Below are 17,902 nucleotides of genomic sequence, written 5' to 3' on the forward strand. Positions count from 1 at the left end.
ATATCTCGGCACCAAACATCTCCCCCCTCCCACACTGATAATGATACAAAAACAAGAACGAGAACAAAACGTCGAATTTCCTCTTGATACAGCCAAGACAATGTCCGTGTCTGCTGATATTCCCATCATAGACCTCTCGGGCCCCCAGGACGATGTAGCCCGTCAGCTCGTCGACGCCGCGGAGAAGCACGGTTTCATCTACATCAGGAACCTGGGCAAGGACATTGGGCCGGACGCCATTGACGAGGCTTTTGAGCTGGTATTCAGCCCTCACTCTTTCAATGTTGATGTTCAACCCCTCCCCTAGACTCACACACACTTGTATACATATATAGTCAGAAAAGATCTTTGATTCCCCCCTCGAGGAAAAGCAGAGATGCACCATCCAGACCAACAACCGCGGGTGGTCAGCCATGCACTCGGAGACGTTGGATCCCAGCAGCCAAAAGGTCGGCGACTATAAAGAGTAAGACTGTCCATCTTCCTTCATCTTGCCACCGGCGCACACGAACGAGACAGACATACCAACCCCTCTGCCTAGGGCCTTCAACTTTGGCGAGTTCATCGACGGCAAAGCCCAGCAGCCCCTCCCGTCACCCGTCGCGCCCTACGAGCCACGCTTCAACCTATTCTCCGACCTATGTCACGATCTCTCGCGCAGGATCCTCCATCTTCTGGGTCTAGGCCTAGGTGTAAGCTCTTCCCTTCTTCTCTGCTCCCCTAAAAGGATCCTCACCGACCACGTCAAGCAGATCGACGACTTCTTCTCCTCAGCACACCAGACCTCCAGCGGCGCATCCAGCTCCATCCTCCGCTTCCTTCGGTACCCACCCACCACGTCGACGTCTCACTCGCCCGGCGACGTACGCGCAGGCGCCCACTCGGACTACGGATCCATAACGCTGCTCTTCCGCCTCCGGGGCCAGGCAGGGCTCGAGATCCTCAAGGGTGACAACATCACCTGGGCCCCCGTGCCCGTGTCGCCTCCGGGGACGGAGAACGACCCTTCCCCCCCTATCCTCGTCAATATTGGCGATCTGCTCTCCTACTGGACAAACGGGCTCTTCAGGAGCACCGTGCACCGCGTCGTCTTCGATCAGGACTCGGCTGCCGTGGCCGGCGACGCCGTGGCCTCCACGCCCAGGTACTCCATTGCCTTCTTCTGCCACCCCGCTGGGTCTACGACGCTCGGGACCGTCCCCAGCGAGCGTGTGAGGAGCTTCAACCCCGCTGAGGGGACGGCGAGTGCCAACCCTTATGCTGAGAGGAAGGTCTTGACGGCCGATGAGCACCTGCACATGAGGCTCAAGGCTAGCTATGGTGCGCTGTATGACGACGACAAGTCGTGATGAGGTCTTTTGAACAAACAGAAGGAAATCTTCCTCAAGCTGCCAGTGCTTAATGATATGTACAGGAGAATGTCATGAGTGGAAACCATCAGATCCCTATATCAACCCACAGTACCATCTTCTCCAGGGGTCCTTGAACCCTTCGTAGTACTTTCTTGTCACCGTCTCGTCCTCCAGGGTGGTGATATTCTTCAGCACCCTCCAATCGTAGACAGATATATAATGACCACCATCTGCTGTCGAGGTTGTCTTTCGACTAGCAGTGTTCATCATGCGCCGTATCAGAGCTTCCGTCTCAGCTGCGTGCTTGACACTATCCACCAGCAGGAGCGCCGAGCCCTCTGCAGTCCATGAGCCATCCTCCAGTTCGGCGAATCTGCTCTCGACGCCATGCAACCCGAGCAGATCCGCCATCTCTGAAGGCGCCGTGCCCAGGTGAGGGGCCAAGAAAACTGACGTCTTGGCAAACTGGCAGTTCGCGCCGGCGTGGGCGCAGCTTCTCCTAGGTGAGTCTGAAGACGTTGATAGTGGCGCGCTGCTGCATATCTCGACCGAACTGACTGGCAGGAACACGCTGATATCTTCGCTCTCCAGCGATGAGCAAGAAACAGTCGGCTCCGGCTCTGTTGCCGTTGTGACCAGTCTCCCAGAAAATTTATCCTGTGTCTGGATTGCGAGTTCCCTTGACACGTCTCTTTTTGGACGAGGTTCTGTAGGACCCTGTGATGAGTTGGCTGTTGCATCGGCTAGAGGGGCGCGCATCACCGGGCCGGGTAGCTGGTTTTGGCTGTCTCTATGTCTTTTTCGGACCTGTGGCGGCGATAGCACTGGCCGTTCCCGCTTCCGTGGCTGGTCTGTACTGATGACCAGCAGCTCTGAGGCGGAAGAGGACGAGACGAGACACTGAGACGAGACACTAGGTTCGATTTGTGGTCGTTGCCATCTATGCGCCGGCTGGGCAGAGTTCGAGTCTGACTCGCCATCTGCCGACTGTGACAGCCTGCTGGATGAAAGGCTGCGCGTCGCTGTCATCTCCCGATTTCGCGGCGACGGGGACGGGACTGTCGTGGCGGTGCTGGCCGTCTGGCTGCGGGCATCGACAGCAAAACCCCGCGCATCTGCGCCTTCCAATTTGGCTACCCACTGGAGATTCTGTTGGCTGTCTGGATGTTCTGGGGCCGTGGTAGCGAACTCTGCTAACTCCTGCAGCTGCCCAAACGGGATGGTGTCGATGACATCGCGGTCAAAGTGCACCTTCGACACGGCAGGGAAGCGCAGGGTCCAGAAGCCGACGTTGCCGGGCTTGTCGAAGCTGAAGCAGCGCATGTCAAACACCAAGGGATTTGCAAAAACGACCGTCATCCGGTGGTTGGTCTCGATGGCGGGGACAATGGTGAGCTTGATGGAGGTGCTGGAGCTGAGGTCGTCTCGCGCCATGGGCATGGGGTTGCCGAATTGCATGACCGACTTCAACTGCATCTCATTAAGTTCGACGACATTGGTGACGGTAAAGTCCTGTATGGCCCCCCACTGCTGGACCTCTTGCTTGTTATTCAGACAACCGATGTAGAAGTGTGTCCATTTCAGGTTGGGAACCTTGTACTGCTTGGCCGTGGTGGCATCGTATCCCGCTCCGACGGCGGCCAGGTCGCCGACTTCGCCGAAACTGCCAATGTACTCCTTCTTGATCTTGATGCAGCGTCCAGATCGCGGCGGATCAAGCTGTGTCAGGTCAAAGTATGGGTCGTCGGGTTTCAGCACCAGACCCTCCCCGCGGCTGACAATGACCTTGGCGAACGCTTTGCGTAGAGTTGACGCAGCGAGGCCGTGATCGAAATCGATGATCTCGCGTTGCACCACCTCGGCCCAGCCTGGCTCTGTTCGCACGAGACCAGCGAGTGCCTTGCACCGTTCTGAGTGACGGACGCCCAGGAATGACACGTCGTCGACAAGAAGAACATCAAAGTATATAATCACGAGGTGCTCATGCGGTCGGGGTCTGCAGACTAATGTCAGCCGTACCACGATCAAATGAGAACAGAAAACTTACGGCGAGTCCTCCGCCGTGTTTAGAAACATTCCTCTGCGAGTGACGTGATTTCGGATCTTGTGAAAAGGAAGGATTTTGCGTTCCTGATGGGTTGTCAGCGTCTGAATTACCCCCCCGGTCCACGCCGGCTGGCAAGCGTCATACCGAATCACTGTAGACGGCCAACTCGCCTTCAACAATGCAGGTCTTGGAAATGCGGCAGTCAGGTTGTCCGAGCCTGAGCGACTCTTTGATCGTTCTATACTTGGATCAGTATTTGATTCAGCGAAAGGCGAAAAGGGCAATGCTCACCTATGAAGCCTCCTTCGGTCCTCGGTGCTGTCCTTGCCACTCTTGGAAAATATCTGAACACAGTCGTCACCCTTGCTTAGGTCGACATGTATCTGGCAATACTCCCCGTCCACCTTTTGCTCGACACTCATCCGGCCCTCGCCCAGAGCGAGACAGTGCTTGATACTGCGGGCCTGCGTCCAATGCTGCCGACCGACCTTGATGCCGACCCGGGGCATCACCCCGGGAAGAAGCTTCTTCCATGCTGTCGTTGCACCCGCGCCACCATCGGCTGCCGTTGTTGACAGGAGGAGTCTCGATCGGATATCCTGGGCCACGGCTACAGCTGATGTGAAGTCCTGGCGAATCCTCAGCAGCATGGGAAGGCTAGGGTCGCAGGACCGCAGGATGAGGTTCTCATCGAATACGAGCGGGGCATACGACTTGAGGACCAGGCGCGTGAGCCACTTGGCCTCCCTAGCAGTGAGGCGCCGGTACATGGACTCGAGGTCGCCGCGGTCGCGCTGGGCGAGGGGCGTCTTGGAGGCGCGGATGGCGGGCGAGCTCCACTTGATGCGACAGGCCAGGCCATGGAGGAGCTGGTCGACTTCCTCGACTGTGACTCTGCTGTCAATGTGGAGCTGGTTCGGCTGGAGTAAGCTGTCGTGTCAGCAGCTCTCGACAACAAGAACCGAGGGCAAGGGGAGATTCCGATGACGGACGCACGGTAATGGAGAGGATGCCCTCGACACAATCAGCCAAATCGACGCCACTGCCCGGTTCTCTGTGGCGTGAGATCTCCTTCTTCCTAGAGGCTCCGAGACCCAGACCACGGCCTACGATGAGTTCCAGAGCAGGTGTCTGTATACTGTACATGCGATCCGGACGCTTTCCGGGCAGCAGGGTGGACAGCAAGGCTGCCAGGTCGGTATCATGGGCGGCTACCCGCGTCGCATTGCGCGCGAACCAGCCCTCGACGACGGTATAGTTTGGTTTCCGAGCGACACCGAGTCTGTAGGACTCTTCTAGAAGCTCGCATACGATATCGAAAGGAAATGGCATGGCAGTGAGATGCGGGGGGGTCCGGTCCTCATCGTTAGCCGTGAGACCGTTTCGATCTCGAGGCTCAGGGTCGGGAGGATGGTTTTCGCGATGGATCCTATTGCATGCTACTGAATCGCAGGAGAGATAGCATCTAGGACAGCTGTACTTTAAAGGATCCTTCTTCAGACAAGCATCGCCTGCACCTGAAGCTCGCCGTGGCTGTTGCTAAGACCTCCTTGTCATTTCCCTGACTGGTGTCTTGAGCTTCTGTGTTTTCTTTGGCAGGCGCGTCGACCTTCTTATTTCCCCTCCTATTCTTTTCGTTTCAAACCAGCATTATAGAGACCAGAAGAAGCGTTGATTGTGGCACCCGCATACAGGAAGAGAGTTCTGTTTCAGGAGCATGACGCCGATGAATTCGGGATCGGGACGAAGTTACCGCCTGGTAAGTCGGGATTAATCATTAGCTGCGACATTGGCCGCATCACCGACGCGTGGGATTGTACTCGCAGGCGCCCTAGACAAACGCGTTGGGGTCGGGAAATCACGTGAGAGTGAGAGGGGATGAATGTGATAGATCACGTGAATGTATAGTTTCGATTGTTTCGAGATTTTTGGGGTTGGGAGGGGGGGGCGGCATGGACTCTGGACTCCGGAGAGAAGGAAAGAGGGGGGCAAACTAAAATTGGCTTTCCGATCAGGGGATCCACTCAGTCATTGAGGTACGAGTTCAATAAAGGGGCAGTGCGTGCGCGGGGGAGGCGGACAGGCGGTGAGGGTCAATTGAGATGGTTGAGCTGGGTGAATTGGGTGAATTGGGTGAATTGGGTGGATTGAGTTGGTCGAGTCGGTCGAGTTGAGTGGGTGAACACTGACTTGGGTGAGCTGAGTTGGCAAAAAAGGATGAGGAGAGAGACGGAGGAGACAGAGAGAAGAAACATGCTGAAGCAGACGATATCACGCTCGTTCACATCAACTCGTATCTGTTGGCAATCACGGGCGCTGGGTTCAACTCGGACACTCGGTAAATGGAAATATCAACCATGATCAGGTTATTACCAGCTGTACGAGTACAGGTAGCCCGCAGATGATACAGATTACTCTGTATCTGTACGAGTCCATGATAGTACGAGCGCCTGAACAATCTAATATTAGCGGTTCCCCTGGGCGACGGCGCCGTCGACGGGCCAGATCCACCGGTTGTCCCGGTCGATGTCCCTAGACCCGGACGGAGAAGTGAGTTTCGAGCTGCATGGCCAGCAAAGAGATGAAAGTAAACAAAGGAACCATGACGAGCGAGAGAGAGAGAGAGAGATAGATACATGTACTCCGTACAAGCAGAGTATAAGAGTGTGTGTATCAGAGTGAGTACGTTTTGACGGGTTGAAGGACGGTCCATGGATGACCTACTCGTACAGGCTACAGGGCTATCACAGCAGTACTCGTACCTATAGACCAATGCGTGTTGTGGTGGATGCTGCTTTTCAAGCCATCGCTCCGTAGTGATAGCCACCAACGGGCCCCCATTAACGCCCGAGACAATGATCGTTGTGAAGCTCGATGAGATGATGCCATGACGACGGGCACGAGAAGCTCCCACATTGTATCATTTTCCTTTCTCTTCTTACCCGCCTCCCTCCTTTCCCTTTCTTTCCCTCCTTTCCTTCTTCTGAACATTCCTCTTCTCCTTCTCTTCTTTGCGTATCAACTTGGCCATAACACACAATCATAGCATTGAACGCGGACATACGTGATCCAATTATACTCTTCTGAATTAATATACCGTCAGAACGCATTGTCATCATTTCATTGTTTTTATTTCATCTTATTTGACAAGAGACACACAAACGGAACGGATACACCCCCCCCCCAGGACCTTGGAGGGACCAGGAAGACCCCACACATCCTCCAATAACACGACGAATCCCCTGAAATCACCACAAGGACTGCATCGGTACCAAACCCCAGGCGCTCTCAATCCCTCGCCCTCTCGCTCTCCTGCCTCCTTCACCCTTCATTATTGCAATCGGAGGCTTTCTCATTACGCTGCTTGCCTACGATGAGCAGCTGTTGAGACAGGCACCCTTGCTCTGATATTACTCCTATTATCACGACCCTTCATCACCTCCCCTGTCTCTCACTCTCTCTTTTTATTCCTTCTCATTCTCCCTCTCTCTTCCACACTCTTTTTCTACAATCTCTCCATGAGCACTCTCCTCTTCAACATTTGCGTCGTCGACCGTTGCTCGTCCACTCTCTTTAATGAATACCGACACCACCTGACCGAAGTCCGACACCGAGCCCTCATTTCCAGAGCCGCCTCCGTTACAAGCGCCCGTCTGCGGCGCCGTCGAGCAGACAAGGTCGCTCCCGTCACTCCTTTGCAGAGGCGCCGTCGCCGTGTCCCCGCCGGCTTCCACTCGTTACATAGACTCCTTCAGCGTCGCCTCGACATGATGACCCCCACTCACGAGATCCGTCGCCGCTCCTCGGGGGGCGACCGAAACCCCATCAACAGCAACAGCAACAACACGGCCGCCTCCCCCGCACCTTATGCTTCCGCACCCGACGTCCATAGCCGTCATCTCTCCAATGAGTCTGCCGGGGCAGCCACAGCAGCCGTGCCCCCTCCGACAGCTGGCGATGCTGCTGCTCCCCCTCCCTCTTCACCCATGCGTCGCACCCACTCGCGTTCCACATCGACCGCCTCACGCCAGGCGAACCGCCTCTCTCTTACGCTTCCCATAGCTCCTCCCTCGGGGGACCCCTCCAGGCCCACGCCCACGCCTACTTCTCACTCTTCGTTTCCCCCTATGGTGGTCGACGCCTCGGCCATGGCCGGTGGCTCATCCGTCGCCTCGGCCGCTGACCCCAGCGATTTCATAATAGCAATCGCTGCTCAGGAGCGGCGCGTCCTGGAACTGCGTGAGGAGCTCGACCGCGCCGAGAAGGAGCTGTCGGTCCTCAAGAAACGCTGGTCCTCGAAAGAGGTTTACAGCCGACGCGGATCGTCAGCCCGCCACCAACACCACCACCACGCCACCGCCCCTCCCACGCCTACTACCACTAGCGATGCTAGCGAGGCCGGAGTTCACACGCCCAAGCACAGCGTCGAGTTCGACCGCAAGAAGCTCCTCCGCCAGCAGCAGGAGATGACGGCATCGGCGTCGGGCACGCCCAACCGCCGCAGGGTGATCCGCGGCGGGCACACGCGCACCCTGTCGCTCCTGTCGCCAACCAAGCCTGACTCTCCGGGCTTCCCCGCCCCCGACGACGACAGCGGGCTGCCCCTCCCGCCCGTGGAGCGCCGCGCCGCCCAGCTGACCAACCCCAACCTGGCCAAGCGGGCGTCCTGGCAGCCCCAGCACAGCCGCCGCCAGTCAAGCGTCACCTCCCCTGGCATCGTCGAGGACTTTAGGCTGGGCCTCCGATCTTTTGTCGAGGACCTCCGCCAGATCACCGTGGGCGACGAGCCCATCACAGGCCACGTGCAGGCGTCGTCGTCCAGCCTGCAGAGGAAGCTGCAGCAGCAGCTGTTCTCGCCCGCCGCCGCCGGCGACGACACCATCCGCGCCACCAACGGCCAGTCCGTCACCAGGCCCAAGGCCACGGCGGCCCTATACGACGCGCCCGCCTCCGTGTCGGCCTCCGGGACGTCGACGACCAGCGCCAAGGCAGCGGCCTCTGGTGCTTCCATCGAGAGACCCAAGCCCGCCGCGTCGTCGTCCAGGACGAAGCACTTCTCCTGGACGCCGCTCAGCTTCGACTCGCTAGACGACAGCGCCTGGACGAACTGGGAGTCCCCCGTGTCTGCCAAGTCGACGGCTCGGTGGAGCGGGTCCAGCATCAACAGTGCTGGAGGGGGGGACGACATCGAATCTATCCCCGAGGCTCGAGAGGAGACTGACGAATCATCACCGTAAGATTTTGTCCCCCTTTTTTTCCCTGCCATGTTTGCTCCACCCTATTCTTTTCTCTCTCCTTGTCGTTTCTGGAGTACTATCATACCCCCTGGGCCACATTGTTAGAAGATGAATGAGGGAAATGGAAAAGCAAAAAAAAAAAAAAAGAAGAAGGAAGGAAAGAAAGAGAGAAAGAACAGAAAGAAAGAAAATCTTGTCTAACTCATATTTTTTTTTGGTTGGAAATCTCCCCTATAAAAGAAGCAGCACAAAATCCATCTTCTCGACGTTTGCCGACGGCCCCGTTGCCCTCCCCCCCAAACTGGGCGAGATGCTCCCCAGCATGGTCAACCGTCTGTCCCCCACCAACATCAAGCGCACGGCCGACAACTTCATGAATGAGTGGGAGAGGTCGCTCGTGGACCCGGATCCTTCTGCGGACAAGGAGTCCGTGGTCAGCGATGCTGCCGATGACAACAACAACAACAACAAGGAGAATCAGCAACCGCTTCCAATCTGATCTCTGGGACTCACACTCTCCCTCTGTTCCGCCCAGGCGCCTCTTTTTCGTCCCTTTCCGCTGAACGCACGCAACGACTACACTGCATATCTGGCATTTCATGTTCTCTTTTCTTCTTCTTTTTTTCCCCCGGGCTTCCCTCATGGACTGTATCCGTTCTGTGCCCTTCTTCTTTATCGACCTCGCCTCACTGACTAGGCTTGGAAGGTTGAACCGCTCTCCTGGAGTCGGGGTTCTTTCTGCTGTGCATACATGCTTGTTCTGTATATGGCTTTCTTTCCTGCACTTTCTATCTTGCTGGCCATTCATGACCAGCTCTTCTGTCGGATTAACGATGAACGAAACAAAGGAAATGCAAGAAAACTTTCACTTATGAGCGACGACAGAGAATCGTGTCTTTATATAGTTATCTCTGAGTCTGCAAATAGACACTGAATTGGGTTTACCTGAGATCTGCCATCACTACAGAGGTAGGTAGGTAGTGTTGAGCTCTTCCATGCATCATCGTGCTCGTACGTCGTAATGCCGGCCATATTGCTATTGCTACCTGCACGCCTCGGCTACATCCCGCGGGGGTTGATCTGTAAGAGATCTGCGAGGGGAATCAATACGGAGAGTATCACAACCGTGCATCGCCATCTGAGCCTCAGAGTACCCGAGGGGCTGACGGCTGGGACCTGTACTATTGCAGAGTCGTGATGCTCCCTGCGGTTCCCCCTGGGCTCCCGTGACAAGGGGGGGGGGGGAGGAAGGAGAAGGAAAGGAACCCCCCAGATGCCAGTAATGATGATGAACAAGTGCTCCGTTCTGCATACATGTATGAGGAGGTCTGAGCAATTGCGTGCTCGGCTGCTAATTGCCGGAGGTTGGAGCAAGTAACGTAATGTATCCAATACTGCCTGTAATGATACTGCAAAGTACGAGTACATGTAGAGAGAGTCCAGCACTCGTATCTGGTATTACTCGGTATCTACTTGGTATCATTTGATGCACTGCATTGGCGGCAATATCGATAAACTCATTCAATGTCCGTCCCTCCTACTTGGCGGTACCGGGTACGAGAGTACTCCAACTTGATACGTCAGTGCCCAGCGTCATTAATTAGATGAAACCAGGGTTGGGAAGGAAAAGGAAGAAGAGACTGCGGGCTCCCTCCTCTCCTCATGTAATAATATTACTCGTAGAGGGAGGGCAGTGCAAGAGAGGTGAAAGGAGGATACCTATCCGGAACCGCGACAAATCTCCACTCTGGCCGCATTAATATCCGCCGTGCTCGTAACTTTTGGACAGTGTTTTGTATATTTTCTTTTTTCTTCTTCTTCTTTTCTTTCTTTCTTTCTTTCTTTCTACAGAGAACTCTTCGAATACGTCGTGTTTGGGCTTGGCGACTCTGAGATCTTTCTTGGCTGTTGATCGCTTGATGTGTGTTATGATGTATTAGTACTAATTTAGTCGTAGTAGCTGCCGGCAGCACCGTGTCACCAAGGAAACCTCGGAAGAAGAGAGAAGATGCAGGGCCGCGCGTCTAGCTTGGTGATGACTGGCGATATTTGGCGTATCGATCAATAGGCTCCGTGAGACATCACCAGACTACACATACACGTTAATCTGTAGAAGAGCTGCTGAAGTCGAGAGACCAGCGACGGCTCGGGAAAGGTGCGACCGTCCTCCGTTATTCACGGGTTACTCACTGCAATCTGTACATTAATATATATATATGTATATAAATGTTATATTGATACATGGGAGTAAGTACAGTCAATACATTCGAGTACGAGTACCTAGGGATGTTCATATACTCGTAAGTCTCATACGAGTGTCGAGTTCCGTAACGCCTAGAAACACAGCCACACACATGCACACACACACACACACACACACAATTTGCCAGCATCTCCACCGTATTGGCAGCCCAGACGACCGTTTATTGGTCAGGTGACGAGACACCGTCAGGCCACTAGACACACGCCGTCTAGCTGACCCCAGGTGCTACCCACCATGTTACGTCTGTACCTACATATACAGCGCAGCGGGCACGAGGCCACTGACACCACTACCACTCTGCCATGCTTCAGCGGCTATCTACCGGTATCAGCATCACTGCGAGTACCGCTACGCATGCATGTAGTGCCCTGAAAGACACCCGACACGCACATACACCCTTCATGGGACCCAGCCCTTTTTGGCAGACCCTGGCTGGTTTGTACGGTATTACCGTACTCCCCTGCGGCCCACGGCACGCGCACTCCAGTTGCGAGACTCCACGACGAACCGGGGGGTGAGAAAGGGGGGGGGCCGCCCAGCTTTCTGGCTCTGTGTCATCCTTGGAGAGAGAGAAAGAGAGAGAGAGAGAGAGAGCGAAGGGCATTGCGGATTGCGGGTACGGTGCCTGCATGCTCGTAGTGCCAATACGGTCCCGGTCCATATTACCTCGTACTCTCATACTTCTCCAACGTTCCCTGGCTTCTCCTTTTTTGGCGCGACGCGGGTCTCCTTCTCCTCTTCATCCTCCTCCCCTTCCTCTTCCCTCTCCATTCTCTCCATATCCACACTCCCGCCTTGCCTTGCGCCCCCCCCTGTCCACTTTTCATCTTTAGAGGAACAGAGACGAGTGCGAGAGGAAGAGAGCCTTGTGTTGTCCCTGTCTTGGGGTTTTCCTTTTTTTTTTTTTTCTTTTTTTTTTTTTGGTATCTTGCTTTGCTCTTTTCCTTCTCTCTTCATTCCGTCTACAACCACATGCTACCTGCAACCCACCTCCTCCTTCTCAGAATAGCCAACCTACACCCCTGCCGCTCGTTCTGACACACGACTGAAAATCCCGTTGTTACGGAGTACCCTCACTCTCGCTCGAAATCTCCCTCTCCTAACCGACTCCGCTCTTTCCCCCTCGAGAAGCGTGCGACCGTCGATCGACTCGACAGACTACAGACGACATTCTCTACGCTCTTTTACGCGCCTCCATCTTCCACTCTCCCTCGCTGGGAGTAGACAGCACTCTCAACTCCCGACAACGACACATACCATAGCAGTCTACCCCCCCCCCCGCGCGCTGGTCACCCCGACTGCCAGATACATCATGCTGTTGCGCAACTTTGCCGTCGGCCTCGGCCTGATGGCCCGTACTGCCCAGAGCATCGACGTGACGCTTGGCGATGAATGTCAGTCTCTCCTCCGGCCTCCCCCACCCTTCCGGTCTCTTGACCGAACCGCACTGGACTGTGCTTTCGAACAGAAGCCGCCTCTGTTGTTGCTGACAGTTCCATCCACCCAACAGCTTCCGTCAAGTCTGCCGCCAGCGAAGTGGCCTGGAACCTCTTGACCTTTTACTCGGGAAATAACACTGGTGATGTGCCCGGTAACTTGCCCTCGCCATACTACTGTGAGTAGATAGACCTCCCACCCTCTGGAAGAGCAGAGACGAGTCGAAGAACCAGAGGGCAAAACGTGCTGACATCCCCTCCCCCAGGGTGGCTATGCGGTGCCATGATGGGTACGTTGATAGAATACTGGCACTATACCGGCGACGAGTCATACAACGACCTTGTGCGACAAGCCATCGTGCACCAGGCAGGCGAGGAGAGGGACCTGATGCCTCAGAACCAGACGCGATCCATGGGTAACGATGACCAGGGCTTCTGGGGTCTGTCGGCCATGCTGGCCGCCGAGTACGTCTTCCCCGACCCCGCCGAGGATGAGCCGCAGTACCTCGAGCTGGCACAGGCCGTCTTCAACATGTTTGCGAGCCGATGGGACACGGTGCACTGTGGCGGTGGTCTGCGCTGGCAGGTCTTCGACTTCAACATCGGCTGGAACTACAAGAACTCGGTCTCCAACGGCTGCTTCTTCAACCTGGGCGCCCGCCTGGCCCGCTACACCGGCAACGACACCTATGCCGAGTGGGCCGAGAAGGTCTGGGAGTGGGAGACGAAGGTTGGCCTGATCGGCGAAGACTGGGCCCTGCACGACGGTGTCACCATCACGTCTAGCCAGACGTGCGGCGACGACATGGACTTGACCGAGTGGAGCTACAACTCCGGCATCTGGCTGCACGGCTCGGCCGTCATGCACAACTACACGGGCGCCGAGAAGTGGCAGACGCGCACCGCCGGCATCCTCGAGTACGGCCTCAAGAAGTTCTCCAAGGACAACGTCATCAACGAGCAGTACTGCGAGTCCCACAGCATCTGCGACAACGACCAGATCTCCTTCAAGGGCTACTACATCCGATGGCTCGCCGGCGTCAACATCCTCAACCCGGGCGTCTACACCGACAAGATCATGCCCCTCCTCAAGAGCACAGCCACGGCTGCCGCCAAGGCCTGCACCGGCAGCCCCACCGCCGTCCTCAACAACCTCCCGGCCTGGAAAGGCCACGCCGGCACCGCCTGCGGCTTCGCATGGGTCCCCTCTACCTACGACAACATGTACGGCGTGCCCGAGCAGATGAACGCCCTGTCCGCACTGTACTCCACCCTGGACGCCGCCCCTCCCAAGTCAGCCAAGACGGGAGGTACATCTACCGGTGACCCGGCTGCCGGTGGTGACGACGAAGCCAAGGCCCGCACCCTCGCACGCATCACCACCGGTGACCGCGTCGGCGCCGGCTTCCTCACCACTCTCATCCTTGCTGGATGTATCGGCGGTTGCACGTTCCTCATCACCTAGAGTCATTTCGTCTCCTGTTTTTTATATATATATATATCTCACCTGCCCTTTTTCTCGTTGTAGTTTTCCTTTTTTATATATCTCTGTCTACCTCATATAAAACAAACAACCCCCCCTCCCCACCACCATTTCCCCCCTCTCTCCCACCGTCTTGTCGTGTAGGAAAGAGAGAGTCGATCAAAAGGCAATAAAAGGGACTCTACTGGTTTGTGGGTTGAGAAGAAAAAAAAAAAGGAGGAGGGGGATTAAGAGAGGCGTTGGAAGGCGTGAAGAAACTTGGGGTTTTTTTTCTTGATTTCTTTCATTATTCTGTTCAAATTTCTGGGAAATAGCAACAGTGGTACGCCAACTTTTTTTTTTTGTCCAAAACATCAATGTGTCCATTCTTACTTGTGTGCAGTACTTTTTTGCCCTTGATCTTTTCATTAAGGATATCCCTCTTTCATTGTATATAAAATTAGTTTACACGAGGGATCTCGATCCCACAATCCCATAGCTTTTCTGCCGCCGTCCTTTGCTATCTACCACTCCTACTACCTGTCTCTACTAAATAAAAATCAATCGATAAAAGGAAAGAGAAGATTACCAAATAAAAAACAACAAGACGAGACAAAAAGGAAGAAGAGGGGGAGGGGRGGGGGGGGGGGGAAGGCAGCAGTTCTGATTTTGTACACACCGAGCTCGTCAGTTTCACCATGATGTGATTCCCGATATCAGGGGCCCTCGGCTCTATCTCAGCGCTAGAAGATGATTTATCTTCCCGACTGACCCCGCGTTTGGTCACCCCAGCCTCTGACTGGGTGGCACACGGGGGGTTCTTCTTGACGTCACTTGGGTGATGGGGTGATAAGAAGGGGGAGGATGAGGAGGCGGCCTTCGCGAGGTTCTGGTCAGTCTGCCTACTACCCGCCAAGGAACCCCGCTACGTGCGTCATACGACCCTGCACAGGGCATCGACGTCGAGTAGCAAGTATATTAGTCGTCTGGAGGGAATTGACAGGGGGGAGAGGGGGGGGGGGGGACTATATATCTTCCCCCATCTTGTCTATACTCCAAAAAGAGGAGGGAAGCTTCATACGCTCTCGGCTTTAGGAGCTCTGCTACAAAAACATACGAGAGGCGAGTTAACAGAAAAGAAGAGAAAAAAAAAAGAACAAAACAAGAGCGACACGATGTCAACCAAACACTTCATCAATGACCCGGCCAAGCTGGTCTCTTCTGCCCTAGAGAGTCTGAGCCTGGTCAACCCACACGTGGCATTCGACCCGATCAACAAGGTGGTGTACCAGCGCCCATCGTCGTCTTCCTCGCCGCAGAAGGTGGCGCTCGTGGCCGGGGGCGGGGCGGGCCACGAACCTTCCTTCGCGGGCATGGTAGGCCCGGGGATGCTGAACGCGGCGGTGTCGGGCACCATCTTCGCCAGTCCGTCGACGGAGCAGGTGCACGCGGCCATGGCGGGGAGGCTGGACCCGGCCAAGTCATCCGACGGGGTGCTCGTCGTCGTCATGAACTACACGGGCGACGTGCTCAACTTCGGCATGGCGGTCGAGAAGGCGCGGGCGTCCGGGCGCGTCAGGGGCGTCGAGATGGTCGTGGTCGGGGACGACGTGGGCGTCGGACGGGCCAGGGCCGGCAAGGTTGGCAGGCGGGGCATCGCGGGGACGGTGCTGGTGGTCAAGGTCGCCGGTGCCCTGGCCGCGCGCGGATACCGGCTCGACCAGGTGGCGCGGGTGGCCAGGCTGACGGCGGACAACCTCGTCAGCGTGGGCGCCAGCCTGGAGCACGTGCACGTTCCCGGCCGCTCGGCTGCAGACGCGGACGCGGAGGACGCGCTGGGCACCGACGAGGCGGAGATCGGCATGGGCATCCACAACGAGCCCGGGTGCGCGCGCGTCAGGGTGGAGCTTCCCGAGCTGGTAGCCGGCATGCTGAGGCAGATGCTCGACCGGGACGACGAGGACCGCGCCTTCGTGCCGGTCAGCTCGAACGAGGTGGTGCTGCTGGTCAACAACCTGGGCGGCGTGAGCCCGCTGGAGCTGGGGGCCGTGACGGCCGAGGTGGCGTCGCAGCTGCGGCGGGACCACGGCATCCGGCCCGTGCGCGTGCTGAGCGGCACGTACATGACCAGCCTGAACGGGCTGGGCTTCAGCATCACGCTGCTCAACGTCGTCAACACGGACATCGGCGGGCCGAGCATGGTCGACCTGCTGGACGACCCGAGCGAGGCGACCGGGTGGGCCGCGCCCGTCGCCAAGACGTCGTGGGAGGCCCGCAGCACGGCCGAGCTGACGGATGACGTGTCCGGGTCTCACGAGGTGGGCGCCTCCGGGCTCGAGCTGGTCGGCGACCCCGCCGCCGCCCAGGCCGCTCTGGTGCGCGGGCTGGACGCCGTCGTCGCCGCCGAGCCCGACGTGACGCGGTACGACACCGTCGTCGGCGACGGCGACTGCGGCATCGGCCTCAAGAGGGGCGCCCAGTCCGTCCTCGAACACGTCGCCTCCCGCCCGCTCACGGCCGACCCCGTCGTCGACCTGGCCTCCATCGTGCCCGTCGTCGAGCGCTCCATGGACGGCACCTCGGGCGCCCTGTACTCCATCTTCCTCAACGCCCTGGTCGGCGCCCTGGCCGGCTCGCCCGCCGGCCCCGCCGAGCCCAGGGTATGGGCCGCCGCCCTCAGGAGGAGCTGCGACGCCCTGTCCAGGTACACCCCCGCCAGGCCGGGGGATCGAACCCTCGTCGACGCGCTGCACCCGTTTGTCGACGAGCTGGAGAGGTCGGGTGACCTGGCCGAGGCGGCCAAGGCGGCCAAGGATGCCGCCGACGCTACCAAGGGCATGGAGGCAAGTCTCGGACGCAGCGTCTATGTTGGTGGCGACGGGTTCACGAAGGTTCCCGATCCCGGTGCTCACGGTCTTGCCTGTTTCTTCCTGGGACTGGCTGGGCTATAGATGATGGGAGATTGCCTAGTAGATAGTAGGTGGAAGGGACATGCCGAACCTGTACATTTGCGTATATAGTAGATGTCACGAAACTGCACAAAACATTGAAAACTGGTCCCAACGCTTGTAGCGTGTGTGTGTGTGTGTGTGTGTGTGTGTGTTTATTGCTTTTTTTTTGTTATATTTCTTCTGAAAAGAGATGATGATAGGACGTAACAGCATAACCCTCCATTTACTTTTTTTTCTTTGTTCTGACCGCCATGGAATTCAACCGCAACCCCTCCTCTCTAAGAGTCAATGTAAGAAAATAAGAAATCGTCAACAAACGCGATCAGCTCAGAAGCACCAGGATGACACTATCTCCCCTCAGGAACCTAGTTATTGTGTCAGTATGTCTATATTCAGAACAGGGAGTGAAGAGGGGAATGAAGAGACAAGGGGGGGGGGGGAGAACGCACATCTTGCTAATGAACCGATCCTTGTTCACAGGGCGACCCTTCTTCCCGTCGGCCAACCTCGGCGTCTCGGTCCACATCTCCTTGACGTTCTCGAGGACCATGTTGCAGTGGCGGTCAAAAGCCTTGACGCGGGCCAGGAGCTTGCGGTTGTTGCGCACCGAGATGAGGACCTGGTTGTGCGATCGGACGGCGGTCTGGAGGATGGAGAGGGGACCGGCCGAGAACTCGTGCTCCTCTAGCTGGGCAATCTCGTACTCGCTGCGTTTTTGTCTGTCAGTTTTCGGGCGCTCGGGCGCGCGGGCGCGGGGGCAGGGCAGGGAGAGTCTGGGTTAGACTTACGTGAGTTCGGAGCGCGGCTTCGTAAGAAGCTCCCTGTTGATCATCTGTCAGTATTAAGCTTCTTCTTTTGTTTTTTTTTTGGGGAGGGGAATTATGAAGGGGTATATCCGGGAAGAACAAGAAGGGCATACTGTATCTTGACGTCCGCCATGGCTGATGGAGGTTCTGGGTGCTGTTGGGTTGTCGTTCGTCGCGTGCGAGGCTGAAGCTGATGTCCATCAAAAAGTTGGGCAAATGTACAAAAGAGAGGAGCAAGCTACGCTTATGATTGGTCAAGAGTGGTACCCTGTGTGAATAGATAATCTCGCACCACTACTTGGTGGAAGAAGTTCTCTTTTTGATAATGGCACTTACCTACTACCTTTC

At 56.5% G+C, this 17,902-nt stretch overlaps 6 protein-coding genes across 6 annotated transcripts; 4 read left to right on the forward strand and 2 right to left on the reverse strand.

The window, feature by feature from the left end:
- Nucleotides 1-40: 40 nt before the first annotated feature.
- On the forward strand, nt 41-1,349 carry GMORB2_2880 (Isopenicillin N synthase; the record flags this gene model as incomplete). Its single annotated transcript, XM_035464858.1, has 3 exons — nt 41-259; nt 336-466; nt 542-1,349. The coding sequence occupies 3 exons, from the start codon at nt 41-43 to the stop codon at nt 1,347-1,349; spliced, it is 1,158 nt and encodes a 385-aa protein (XP_035319096.1).
- A 96-nt stretch (nt 1,350-1,445) lies between these two features.
- GMORB2_2881 (DNA ligase 4) lies at nt 1,446-4,731 on the reverse strand (the record flags this gene model as incomplete). The annotated part of the gene is made up of 5 exons (XM_035464859.1): nt 1,446-3,348; nt 3,400-3,482; nt 3,544-3,637; nt 3,691-4,319; nt 4,396-4,731. The coding sequence occupies 5 exons, from the start codon at nt 4,729-4,731 to the stop codon at nt 1,446-1,448; spliced, it is 3,045 nt and encodes a 1,014-aa protein (XP_035319097.1).
- A 2,186-nt stretch (nt 4,732-6,917) lies between these two features.
- On the forward strand, nt 6,918-9,135 carry GMORB2_2882 (uncharacterized protein; the record flags this gene model as incomplete). Its single annotated transcript, XM_035464860.1, has 2 exons — nt 6,918-8,632; nt 8,883-9,135. The coding sequence occupies 2 exons, from the start codon at nt 6,918-6,920 to the stop codon at nt 9,133-9,135; spliced, it is 1,968 nt and encodes a 655-aa protein (XP_035319098.1).
- Nucleotides 9,136-12,211: 3,076 nt separating this feature from the next.
- On the forward strand, nt 12,212-13,800 carry GMORB2_2883 (mannan endo-1,6-alpha-mannosidase; the record flags this gene model as incomplete). The annotated part of the gene is made up of 3 exons (XM_035464861.1): nt 12,212-12,293; nt 12,410-12,490; nt 12,602-13,800. The coding sequence occupies 3 exons, from the start codon at nt 12,212-12,214 to the stop codon at nt 13,798-13,800; spliced, it is 1,362 nt and encodes a 453-aa protein (XP_035319099.1).
- A 1,172-nt stretch (nt 13,801-14,972) lies between these two features.
- GMORB2_2884 (triose/dihydroxyacetone kinase / FAD-AMP lyase (cyclizing)) lies at nt 14,973-16,748 on the forward strand (the record flags this gene model as incomplete). The annotated part of the gene is made up of 1 exon (XM_035464862.1): nt 14,973-16,748. The coding sequence occupies one exon, from the start codon at nt 14,973-14,975 to the stop codon at nt 16,746-16,748; it is 1,776 nt and encodes a 591-aa protein (XP_035319100.1).
- GMORB2_2886 (small nuclear ribonucleoprotein D2) lies at nt 15,279-17,687 on the reverse strand (the record flags this gene model as incomplete). Its single annotated transcript, XM_035464863.1, has 4 exons — nt 15,279-16,737; nt 17,198-17,455; nt 17,537-17,569; nt 17,668-17,687. The coding sequence occupies 4 exons, from the start codon at nt 17,685-17,687 to the stop codon at nt 15,279-15,281; spliced, it is 1,770 nt and encodes a 589-aa protein (XP_035319101.1).
- Between the last annotated feature and the right edge of the window lie 215 nt (nt 17,688-17,902).

The sequence above is a fragment of the Geosmithia morbida genome (genome assembly GCF_012550715.1).
Source record: "Geosmithia morbida isolate 1262 chromosome Unknown scaffold_15, whole genome shotgun sequence".
NCBI classification, from domain to species: Eukaryota; Fungi; Ascomycota; class Sordariomycetes; order Hypocreales; family Bionectriaceae; genus Geosmithia; species Geosmithia morbida.